Source organism: Propithecus coquereli, unplaced genomic scaffold, assembly GCF_000956105.1.
Source record: "Propithecus coquereli isolate 6110/MARCELLA unplaced genomic scaffold, Pcoq_1.0 Scaffold605, whole genome shotgun sequence".
In the NCBI taxonomy this organism is placed as follows: domain Eukaryota; kingdom Metazoa; phylum Chordata; class Mammalia; order Primates; family Indriidae; genus Propithecus; species Propithecus coquereli.
The window spans coordinates 954,591-967,525 of NW_012152008.1; the positions used below are offsets into that span (position 1 = coordinate 954,591).

Here is a 12,935-nt window from a genome sequence, read left to right on the forward strand (position 1 = left end):
ATACTTCTAAAGTGTGAAACATTTTAACATGTCTAGTTCAGGCAGAAGAGGTATACACAAAGATGCAAAGTGACATTTTATCCCATTAACACAGAAATCCAAAAGTAAAATTAATGTGGATTTCCTAGATAACTGCTCTATTTCTTTACTTATTTCAGTTTTGTTATATCAAAGTATATTAAAATCATGTGACAAACTATCTTTTACAAAAGGAGGGGAAAGTATATTAACTAACTCTGGGAAAATTATTTATTCTGGGTATGCCAATAACAGGTTCAGCGTCAACAAATTAGAACCTTTGAGTGGTAATTCAAACAATAAAACAAAAACCAAAAAGCTCAGTAGTTAGGCTTGAAGTAGAGAAGGCTCATGTGTGAAGAGTTTGAATTTTAAGAACATTTATAAAAATATTACTTTTTTACATAGAAATTCAATACCTAGCTAATAAATATTCTGTTCTTAATACAAAAAATGATTTGTGATAAGAAATACAATCATTCTCATCACTCTGATCGTGGCATGTATAGCAATGATACAAAAAATATTTGAAAAATGGGTTGTAAAGCAAGTTGATTTTGTGATTAATTTGTTTTCAAAACTTTTTATTTCCTATGTCTCAAGGATTACAATTTTAGACTAGTATAGTTCCATTTGCCTCTTCACTTTCTAGATGCATAATTCATAATTTCATCTAAAATAAACTAAATCCAAATAGCAACGTACCAATTAGTGTGGCAAGTTTTCTAAATGCAGGGTCATTTCCAATTTTGTTCTTAAACTCTCATTTCAAAGATTTTTCAAGAAGAGTTTAATAAAGAGAACTGAGAACAAATACATACTTTGGAAAGTCAAAAGGACTGTAAATAAATCAGTGGTTCTCAACCAGGGGTGATTTTGGGTGACATGGACATGGACCTTGGCTTTGTCTGAAGACATTCTTGTTTGTCACACCTGGGGGAGGAGGAGTGTGGATGCTGCTGTCATCTAGTAGGCAGAGGCCCGGGATGCTACTAATATACTACAATGCCTGGAGCAGTCTCCCACAACAGAGAATAATTTAACTTAAAATATTAATAGTGCCAAGGTTGAAAGATTCTGCAATAACCCAACTGAAAATTAGGTAAACAAAAGATTCAATCTTGGGAGGGGAAAAGAAAGAATTTAAAAATAAAATAGTTCAAACCTGTTCACAAAAAGGCTTGAGATTGATCCGGAGAGGGAACGTATAACAGCTAGTTTCTTTGTAGCGTTCACATTTCACGAAATCAAAATTAAATCTTAGCAATGAAACAGTAAGAAATGGAGGCAGCTTACGTAATTTGGCCGACTGTTAAAAGAAAAATTTACAAAGTTTTTTTAAAAACAGAGTTATACAAAGGGATACATAATGTTCCTTGAGGTAGGAAGAAACAACCAACAACCTATGACAGTTCTAAGAGAAATAGGTCCTTAGATCACATAAACTCATTACCATGGATTCAACATAACTCTTGATATAAACTCATCTATTTTATGGGCCTGAAGGTGGCATCGCTCATTTATGCTTACAACTAAAAAAAAAAAAAACAAGCCTGTTTTATGTTTTTAGTGTTGATATCCTAAAATATTATTTCGTGGGCATATTCCCTCTTTAACCATGTCCATTTCCTGCCAAATTCCTGGCCTTTTCCTTGATGTCTCCATACACAGTTCTTTTTATTTAGTGAAGAACTGGAGCTCTTAACCTGGGACCTAAGAAACTATTTCAAAGGACCTGAACCCACGAAATGATAAAAAAATTTTATGTGCATATGTATTTTTCTAGGGAGAAGATCCATAACTTTCATTAGACTTTCAAAAGGATTCTAACTCCCCAAAGGTTAAAATCTATTGAATGGGGTTTTATAGTCACTGTTTTTAATCCGAAAGCACATAAGATATTTTTTGTTTAAGAGTCATCAGTTGTCCCCAACCCTCTTGGATTAATGGTCTGTGAGGAGAAAAAAAAATCCTTCGCCTATGTATAAAATTATCAATAATCATATATATCTAACATCCCTAAAAATATATTTAAAATAATAGTTACACAAATCTAGTGAGTAAAAAAAAGTAAACGAAGAACCCCTAAGAAATACATTAATAACAACATGGTAGATTTTCAAACAAGCTCTAAAAATTCATCTTAAAAACTGAGTAACTCAACTACATGTGGCTGAGAAGAGACTGCTAAGGACAAGACAATCTGCATTTATTTAGGCAACATAGCCAAACTAAACTTAGAATGCAACAAATTCAATGCAACTAGAATAGAATGCAATTTTAAAAGTATCTAGATCAAAATCTTCCATTGAAAGAGAATTAAAACAATGGAATAAAAGGTAGATAAAGAACTGCATTTGTTTAGTAAAAGGTTTTTATTTCATTGATGTGCAAAGTAAGTCTAACCAAGAACTAGGAATGTATAAGTATCTAAGACTTTTCCAAACTTTGAAGTTTATACTTATTTGTTAGGCTGTAGTTTTAACAACAAAGTTGAAAAAGAAAATAAATAAGCAAATGATAAACATCTCTCTTTGGGTTTCATAAAGAGGCAAAGGCTAGATGGAAATATATATTAAACAGTATAAAATTCCACCCTGGCTTTAAACCTTATTGTGAAAACTATAGACATAGGGTTTACTGTTTTCATTATATTTTCATCTATAATCTCCAGGATACAAAATCAGTATCACGTGTTAGCTAAATCAATGCTTGTTTTATTTGCTGGAAAAACTCAGTAACTGCCAGCTATAGGAATAGTGCTAACTCTTCGTCATAATGGAGTAACTGCATAAATATGTCTTTTGTGGTAGCTGTTTAAGATGATGCTCAGTAACCACTGGTTGAACTGAGCTCAAGCTGATGACGTTTATGAATAGCATATTATCCAGCAGCAGTGGGATAGCTAATGATGCAGACGATAATGACAGAATCAGGGTTGATGCCACATTGGCCATAGGTACAAGGAGCTGAGAAGGAAGGCCAGAGAGGTTAGAGATAGTGCATCCAAGCCAGAGGAAAGGGAAATAGCATTGATAATTTATAGATATATAGACATAGAGACAGTTATAAATTATAATCATTTTTACATTAATATTAATGGATTACTAGTATTTAGCAATTTACTAGCATTGGTAATGCTTTGGGTGGAAATTAACCATGTGAAAAATACATTAAAGAACAATTTCATAGTGAGAAATCACATAGAATTGTGAAAGAATGGTGAAAAGGAAATATAAATGAGTGGTTGCTAGAAGATAAAGTAAAAAAAGAAAACTCTACAAAATGTTTTCCTAAAATCTGTCCCCCAAAAAGAGTTATTCAGATGCCAGACTCTCTTAGAACAAAAGACATCCTGGATCCAAAGGGCTCAACCAGTAAAGCATGGAGACCTTACATCAAAACTGGAATAAAACACTAATATGTCGCAGATTTTCAGAAATGCCAAAGTACTGATATAATAAATCAATGCCACATCATAAAGAAGCTGGAATGTGCAAAATTTACAAGCATGAAAGTAACATTGGGGAGGTGTTCCATTAACCTAAATGGGAGTTGTCTCTTATTTCTCTTCTTGAGAAGTTTCTCTTCTTTCCTGGAATCAAAAATAACTATGAATTATATCTATAGGAATGGCCACGTATGGATAGATGTGATGAATAAATTTGAGAAATATCAGAATTCTATGCTTATTGATTTGCTTTACTATTCTCTTAGCTCTCACATGGTAAAACAAATCAGTTGCTTTAATCCTGCCTTCCTTTCATTTTGTGTTTTGCTTTGCTGTACAGAAAGAAAACCATAAGTATTCTCTGTTAAGTTGCTTACTTAGTAAGTAAAGTATTCCTACCTGGTGAAAGAGGAAAGGGAATACTGGATATACCAGAGTGAGGAAGGACATATGTCAAGACTATAAAATAACTGCATATTAAGAAAATGAAGAGAGCCATCTATTTTCACAGGAGTAAACAAAGGAAGGAAAAGTTCAACAAGCTTGTCGGCTGGCAGGAATAAAAAAATATACGTTTACACAACAGTAATTTGCAAAAAGCAGCATATTGGGAGTTTATCAAAAAAGGTATACTTATGAAACATTGAGGTACAAATAATTTTTCCTGGGAGAGAAGGAATTTGAGAGAACTGTTGGGTTGAAAGCTTTTAAAAATTCTTTATTGTAAAAAATGCATACAGATAATAAAGTAAATGTCTTTTCAATCTTAGTGTTAAGAGCTTCAAGTATCTCCTCCAGCCTTTTTCATAAGCACTAAGTACATAGTGTGTACTAAGTGGGGACCCTGGAAAAAGTCAGGGATCTATTTTTACCTTTGCTGCTTTAACCAGCCTGTCACAAGTTCCACAGTGGTACAAGTTGTCATAGTCAAAAACTTCCTCTTCTACGTACATGTTCCAGAGTGCATCTTCCAAACCAGATACATTTTTGACTGCTACTGTTAGATCTAAGAAGTCTTCCTGAAACATACATGAATATAATGTTGAAAAAAACAAACAATTTCACAGAGGTTTACAATGACATCACCAGCTCACACATATATTGGGAATAATCAAATATATTTTTTCTAAAACACTGTACATATGAAGTTGTGGATCTCCTGATTAGGCAATGTGGTCATTAAATTATCCTTCCTTCTAAATCAAACTATAATTTAGCCTAAAATATATTAGGAAAAAATGTATAAAGGAAGAAATTTAGGAGTTTACTATAGATATAATAAAACCTATTTATGAGAAAATCATATAAACCACAATAAAACACATATCTGAATTTAGAACTGTATAAACAAGGTTTATAGTACTGTTTTTAGTCTCTGCACTAGAATATAATAGCATGGGTAGGGTTAAATTTTCTAATGTAAACTCCATATCTTCATATTCTTTTGCTAGAGTTGGTTTAAGATATATTGAAGAAGTTATAAGAAAAGAATTCTTTTGAGCCAGGATAAGAAGGTATTCTATGAAAATTAAGAGGAGGGAAAAAGGGAGTCTATCAATTTTCTACTCTAATTACATTTAAATTACAATATATTTCTAGTAATAAATGCTATTACAATTTAGAAAATTTAACTCATATTTATAGTTCTGTGTGTGTGCAACAGCATTATTTTGAGGAATTAAGGGGAATGGAAAATAACAGGGCACTAATTAGTTTATGGTGGAAAGCTTAATAAAAGTAACACATGTGAAAAGTTAATGTATTTATAATATGCCTTATATACATAGTTTTAAAATTACTTTGTGCATTATTATATCACAGCTAAGTTAATCATACAGTAATTAAAAAATAGACACAATATCCTTTTTATTCAAGGATTACTGCTCATTGATGAAACCACTGGCTGTATGAGATTTGTAGGGTAAACAGAGATTTTTATATTTGCGTGAGCAAATTTCCAATTAGATTAAAAGGGTAATCTATGTCATTACAAAGAACGAAGTATATATTAATTAAAATGGGTTTATAATGGCTTTGTATATAATATATATGGTTTATATATAATGAATAAACATAAGTACACATATATAAATGAACTTTCTAAAGGAAAGTAATAAACTAAATCCAATATTTAATTACAGATGTTTATCAATTTAAACATTCCTCAGTATTCTCTATTTTTATTACCTCCCTAATTAACTTTCTTGACAATATTCTAACCATAATGACATTGGCTTCTCTCATAAGGCCACAGTCTTCTATTTGTAAACATCCCCCAAATCCGTTTTCCAAATACTAGAGTACAGAATAAAAGATGAAGTTTCAAGATATTTGCTTCTGTCGGCTTACATGGAGAACTTTGTATTATACACTCGTGATTTAGGTGTATGGTACAAGAAAAAGGCCCAATAAATTATTTCTAGTAATAAACACTTTAATCCTCATGTGGTATTACAGCTCACAGGTTTAATTACAGGAATTATAATTTATGATATAATTTATTGTTAAAATATTTTGGCATATTCACCTGCTTCTCACTGATGTTCTTACATTCTTTACAAACAATCTGGTTAATGATAGTTCCGTGATACAGACGATTGATGAGGTCATGGCCAGAGGTTCCAACTAAAGAAGTTTCCAAAGCACTGAAGAGAATTCGGTTCAGTTCCTGCACATCATGTTGCCTCATCTCCTATAAAACAGATAACTTTTAAATGTGATCTTCTGCTTCAGATTTTCAAAAACATTTAGAAAAATATTAGTTAACAAAACACAAGATTTATCACGCAATCCAAAGATAAACCTTGATAAGGATGACTAATGCAAAATAAGCTAAGAGCAGGTTAAGAGCTCGCCACCTATTTTTATTGATACTGGAAAATGAAAACATGCACATAGAACTCAGCTCCCCTGACTACCAGAAAATGTATTCATTCTTGTGGAAAACCACACCATACAAGTGGCCACGCCACAGAAAGGAGAGAGGAGGAAGGAACACAATAGGCGCGGTGTCTAAGAGCTGGCAAATACTAACACAGCGCTACTGAGGAAAAACTCCTGATGGAACTTGCTTTGATTCATGAGTCATGGACCTGCGTGTGAACTTCTCCTTAAGAGCAATTTATAACCCAAAGCCCGGGGGCACAGCAACACTTAGGAGTGGAGAAGAGGAGGAAAAGCAGAGGAGGGGAAATTCCGAAGAGTGAGGTCCCCCCAGAACCAGGAGAAGCCTGGGCTTTAAGGTGGGTGGTGGGTCTACCAAGAGCCCCTTCAGCTGAGGACAGAACATGTCTTCTGGACTCAGCACATGGTTGTCACTGTTGACTTGGACAGGAGAAGCAGAAAGGTGGCCGAGGAACAAATGCAGGGTATAGAAGTAGAGGCAGTGAGGAAAGACTATTTAAAAATAAGTTTAGTGTGAAGAGTGGCAGATAAAGTGGATGAAAGCTGGATCAAGACGTGGGACTTGGGGTCTCTGTCTAGTCTTTTAAAATGTAAGACACTAAAGAATGTAAATTTCTCCAGGATCACTGGCTCTGATGGGACAAAAAACCTGTGGAAGTTCTCAACAATCCTACATTTGGTAAAGGTACCTCACAGATTTTCTCCCACCACTGCAGGTCCAGTCCTACAGGGTTTCCTGCAAGATTTTATTTATAAAAAATAAAATAAAAAAGGTTTTCACAGCTTTTAGAAGTATGAAATCAGCAAGTCAGTGGAAACTCATTATCAAAAACAAACGGAAATGCATCAACTGATGACTAGCTTAAAAAAACACCAATGTGGCATATTCATCCAATAGAATCTTATTTGTCAGTAAAAAGGAAAGAAATACTGACACATACTATAACATAAATGAGCCCTGAAAACATTATCTTAAGTGAATGAAGTCAGTTACAAAAGATCACAAGTTGTATGATTCCACTCCTATGAAATGTCTAGAATAGGCAGATCCATAGTGAGAGAAAGGAGGTCAGTGGTTGCCAGGGGCCGAGGGGAGGCGGATGGGGAGCGACTGCTAATGGGTATGGGGTTTCTTTTTGGGCTGGTGAAAACGTTCTAAAAGTGATTGAGTGATGGTTGCACAACTCTGTGAATATACTAAAAAAACCCCACTGTACCCTTTCAAAGCATGAATTTTATGGCATGTAAATTATATCTCAAAAAAGTGGTTATTTTTTTAAAAGGGAAGGAAAAAGGAATTAACCCCAAGTACCAGCCCTACATCCAAAACTTAACATACCTGTTTAAAGACTGTATTATTACCCAATTTTACTTTAAAGTCCACACTCTACCTCTTTAATCACATAGTATCGCCTACTTACAAAGTCTTCCTGGTTAGAAGAAGACAACTGTTCAAACTTTATTGTTAAAGGCAATATAATATTATTCCTATCATTGCCTTTTTAAATTCTATGACAGTCGCCCATACCTGTCTTTGCAGGAATACATCTAATCCATAAAAAATGGAAGACCTGGATGCGCTTGAATTTGTATAGCCAACAGCTGATCAATATTGACAACAAGCACCTTTACTCATTGCTGACAAGTGTGTAGTGTTTGTATATAGTTGAATGCCTTTCAGGAACTCAAACAGGAAAGTGAGAGAAAGCTCACACACAACAGGATACAGGAAAAAAAAATGAAGCAAGTCAGGAGAAAGTCAGAACAGGGAAAATGAAAAGACCTGAAAAGAATGGTTTCACTGGTTTTGTCTAAAGCAAACGTTACCCAGATTCAAACACGAAGCTTGTCACACAGGCAGACAGAACATTTAAAATTTAGTTACCATTTACTTTATCCATTATTGTTAGTCAAAGACTAAAAAGCTGATCAGCGGTTTGCTTTATAAATGGTAAGTAATTTCCAGGTAATAGGTGTTGTATCTCAACTAGACTATGTAAAGATTCTTGGCGTAGAAATTGTAAAAATCCGCTCTTGTACGTCTCCCTGTAGTCACAACCTTCTCCCCAACCCCAAATCACAGCCATTCATAAAATCCTGTATATAGCAAGTGCCTACAAAACATTATTTCTGGTTTGCAATTTTTTAATGTGAGAAGGAAACATTCAAACAATACGTTGAGACCCTAAGACAAAATTAAAGGAAGTTAGATAACAGTAAAGCAGCATTTATTCTTTCCTCTATTGCTGGCAATATTTCTTCCTTAGAGAAGCTGACCTTCGTACCTCATTGCTGGTCCACCCAAAGCTGTCAGTGAGGTCTGCTGTGGATGCAGCTTCCTGGTCCAAGAGCAGAAGCTGAGCAAACAGGCGCTGTAACTGTAAAGGTATGATTCGAACCTGAATGAGAAACACACATTTCTAAATGAACTCTTTTAATGTCGGTCGAGGCTTTTGAAAACAACTGCATACTAGTTTTCACATATCTCCTAGTTCATTCAGGGGAAAGTTTATAAATACATTATCATAAACGGGGAATTGATTGTGATTCAGTTATTCTTTAAAAATTCTAATTCAATCCAAAAAGTTTTTTTATCTGGAGCTTTCTACCTTGACACAGTTGAAATTAATGTTGAAGCTCAAATAGGCCCTAATAAACCACCCAATTGATTACGGACAACAGTTTGAATCTCTAATAGCCCATCCTTCCTCTCAAATATCTCAGATACACATATATTCCCTCTGAAGAAATTTTCCAGGCACTCTGGAGTTCTGACCCTTTATAGGGCCAGTCACCCCTGCCTCACCTTCTGCTGGCTCCACACCTGTTCCTGTCTTATCAGATGTGGTGAGGGCTGAGCCAGACTGCGCAATGGCCAGTAGAGTCTGGTCTGCAGGCCAGATTTTAGAGATTGAAAGGGAGAATTAAGTATTTAGAAACTTTGATGGCAATTTGACATTCCTATGACATTTTCATTAAATACTACAAAACTACTGATCTGCAACAGACTGGGAATAAAAAAAATACACAAAAACTAGTCCTTTGCCACACAGGCGGTTTGAGAAGCACTGGGCTGGATCACGGAAGACTACTATTAAGTATAGATTTGAACCTGAAAGTGATGAGAAACTTCTGAATTATTTTTAAGCAGGGAGGAACACGATTACATCTACACTTTAAATAAAATTTCATCATAGTAACATATAAAATAACAAAATAATTTCTTACCCAATTTATTTTCAGAGTACCACATTGAAAGAATATTGATCTCTATTTTTTTATTTTGGTATTGTTGCAAATAAGTGATTTAAATAGATTTTTTTGATAGGCTAGTGTGGAAGATGTGCAAATATTTTCTTCACCAAAAGAAAAAATAACCATAGTAGAGAGCAAGGAAATGTTTATAAAGCAGTGGCAGTATTATGTTTAATATTTGGAAAATTAATTTTTTTGGAAGGAAAATTCTATTACCCATAGGGTATAGGCCAAAGAACTTTCTGAAAATAAAGACTATATTTGGCACTTAATAAGATTATTGTTTTCTATGAATAAGTAACTTAATTCTTTCCTTAAAAAAAAAACATTGCCTCAATACTCCAAAACACCCCAGCAAATCACAGATTTAATACCTTTGCATCAGGTTTATCTTTATCTTCGAATGAACCAAGCTCTTCTGGACCAAGAGAGAATAAAGCTTCTAAATAGAAAAGTAGAATCAGAGGTGTAAATGACATTATTTCATTTAATAAAATTGTTTTAGAAAGCCAAGACCACCACTAAGTAAAACCAATTAAAGATTCAGAAATATTATTGTGGCAATATTTATACCCTTACTGTACACATTCTATTTTCTTGTAACATTTTTAACCACTGAAAAATAAAGAAAATAAAGTGGCATGCTAAAGTCTCAGTATGGATCTACAGAAGGAAAATAATCTTTAGTTTGTGCACAGAAAACAAAAACGTTAACATCAGAAATCTTTAGTGGCTTCCCATTGCCTATGGCAGTGGGTCCCAAAAGCTGTGGGTAATCTTAGGAAATACAGTAGTGAACTACGAACTGCAAGTTAAAACACAAAACCATGTAAGAACTTTTGTAGCCACCCCCCACTACTCTCAGCTACATTGTACCAGGCCTACTCCATTGTACTAGCCCTACTCCTTAAAATCTATTCTAAAATTTTTCTCCCCCAGTTCTCTGCCAGTCCTTACTCTTTCCAAATTATACCTCTTCAACAATCAGCATAAGGTTCATGCTAAGCTGTACAAGGAGAGCACATTCCACCCTAAGATGTCAAACCACGTGCTTGGCCAGTGATTCCCTTTGCTGGAGAGGAAGCTGCCTGGGACTCTTGCCCTACTCTTGCCTAGTGGCACTCTCCATGACCTGCTCCACTGCCTCACCTCTTCCTCAGTCTCTCTGAGGCTAATTTTCTACTTCAAGTTGCCCTTTAACTATGTTAAAACCTGGAACCCTTTTAGGAATCTGCTTATTAATGCTGAAAATTTCTAATGGTGGAATTACTGACTGCATCAGGAAGATATTTTTATGGTGGGGATAGAGTCAAGGACAAGAGGCACCACTCTTAAATCCCACATACAGTTCCATCCATTAGAATGGCCCTGGGAAGAGGACAATGGTAAATATTTACTAAATCTCTGGAGGCAGGAAGTCTTTCTAAGCTTAGAAGCAACAGAAGACATCACAAAGATCTGATAAATTTGGTGGCGGTGGTGGGAAGGGGAAACATGGCAAACCAGACACAGATCAGTCAGGTTGTCTGTCCACAGAATATGGAGACACTGTGGAGAGCTGGGCTACAAAGCCCTGTAGTGCTAGGGTCCCCAGTCAGCGCCATGAGAAGGCAAAGTAATACACTAAGATCAAGGAAACACAAACACTAAGACTCTTGCAGATGAAAACAGTTTGCAGAAAGGGGAATAGGAAAAAACACATAGAGAAAAACAGGTGCAAGAAATCAAGAGTCCAATTACAAGCTCACTTCTTGTAATTGGTCTCTGGGAGATTCTCCTATATTCTTACAAGAACCCCTTTTTTAATGTAGCTAATTTGAGTGAGTTTCTGCTCCTTGTACATAATCCTTTACCTAAACATCCCTGGGTCTTTGGAATTCAGAATTTACACATTTTAGAAAAGTAATATAAAGAAAGGGTTATGTACACTTCATTCCATTTCCAGGAGGGTCTGGGACAGACTATCCATTAATCAAGCACATTAATATTCTTGTAATGAATGTATGAATATTCATCCAAGTGAGAAAACTAAAGACTTAATAACCTTACATCAGGTTAGGTTCTAAAGGCAAACAAGTTCAGGTCAGATCAGATCAGAGTGAGAGCTTTTTAGATTTCAGGAAAATGCAGATGAACACTTATGGACCCCTATTAGTAATGTGACAGCCCTCCCCACTCCACAAGGCAGAAATAATTGTCAGATAACTCTGGCTTAAGTGTTTGTTATTTTGGAGAAGTTTTGAAGCACAAAAATTCAAACAGTATAACAACAATGAAAGCTAATACTTGTGACAGAATTGTCTTTATGTTGTATCTTAAATTGAAGGAATTAGAAAAGAAATATATTACCTTATTTTTTTATTTTGCTACTAAACATTATTGAAACCATACAATATATTTAAGATAATTTAAGCTTCAAATTTCTCTGTAGAATTACCAGTTTATATCTTACATTTGCAACAATAAATACATACTGTGCAATACATCTTTAAGATACTTTGCCTCTTTGTGATTTTGCACAATTACATGTAAAGATGATGGTACTTATTACTGATCAAATGTATGTAACACAGCATACCTCTGAATTCAGGTGTGAAATGAAGAGTCTGAAGAAGGGAATTGAGGTAACAGGTTCCACCCTGATTTCTGATTCCACTTAAATTGGTGAATTCTCTAGGAGCAGGTGGCTCCAAAGCTTTAGTCTTTAATTTCTTCCCTTTTCCACACTGATTATTTGACACACTGGAATAATCCTCTTCAAATAGGTCCCCAAACATTGTGAAACTAAATACTACCCTTAAAAAGACATGACATGTTATATAAACGCTTTTATTTTTTAAATATTTTTTTTCCCAAATCTCCTACCTTACACTTGGGAGTATCTATTTTGTGAAGTTGTTCCTTAGAAAGTATATACGGTAGCTTGGGTTTGGAGGTAACAAGATCTGGATTTTTTTTCCCATCCCTGCCAGGATCCTAACTACCTGTGTGACCTTGGGCAGGTTATTAACCTGTATTCTTATGTATAAAATGGGATACCGTCTGTTCCCTAGGGTCACTTAAACAGTCAAATGACATAATGAAAGAAAGGTATTTAGTGCACAGAGTTTGGCCCACGATAAACGATAGCTGTTTTTCAAAAGGGCAAGTTTACATCACTAATTAGAAAAGAAAGAAAACACACCACCATGCCTAATTCACTACTGGGGTGGCAAAGGCAATCCTAGATTCCAAGAGTTGACAGGGATCTTGGGACCATCAGTCACTCACTAAAATCTCTGCTTCTCACACCCCTCAGTACCTGTAC

At 34.9% G+C, this 12,935-nt stretch overlaps 1 protein-coding gene across 1 annotated transcript in view; it reads right to left on the reverse strand.

The window, feature by feature from the left end:
- USP40 (ubiquitin specific peptidase 40) overlaps positions 1–12,935 on the reverse strand; it is a 93,400-nt gene that overhangs the window by 79,781 nt on the left and 684 nt on the right. Inside the window, exons 2-7 of the mRNA XM_012659327.1 lie at positions 12,207–12,424; positions 10,003–10,070; positions 8,659–8,772; positions 5,997–6,161; positions 4,342–4,488; positions 1,184–1,327 (exon numbers count right to left, since the gene is read on the reverse strand). Of these exons, the coding sequence (XP_012514781.1) occupies positions 1,184–1,327; positions 4,342–4,488; positions 5,997–6,161; positions 8,659–8,772; positions 10,003–10,070; positions 12,207–12,405 (837 nt within the window). The 5' untranslated portion in view covers positions 12,406–12,424. The remainder of the gene's footprint in view (positions 1–1,183; positions 1,328–4,341; positions 4,489–5,996; positions 6,162–8,658; positions 8,773–10,002; positions 10,071–12,206; positions 12,425–12,935) is intronic.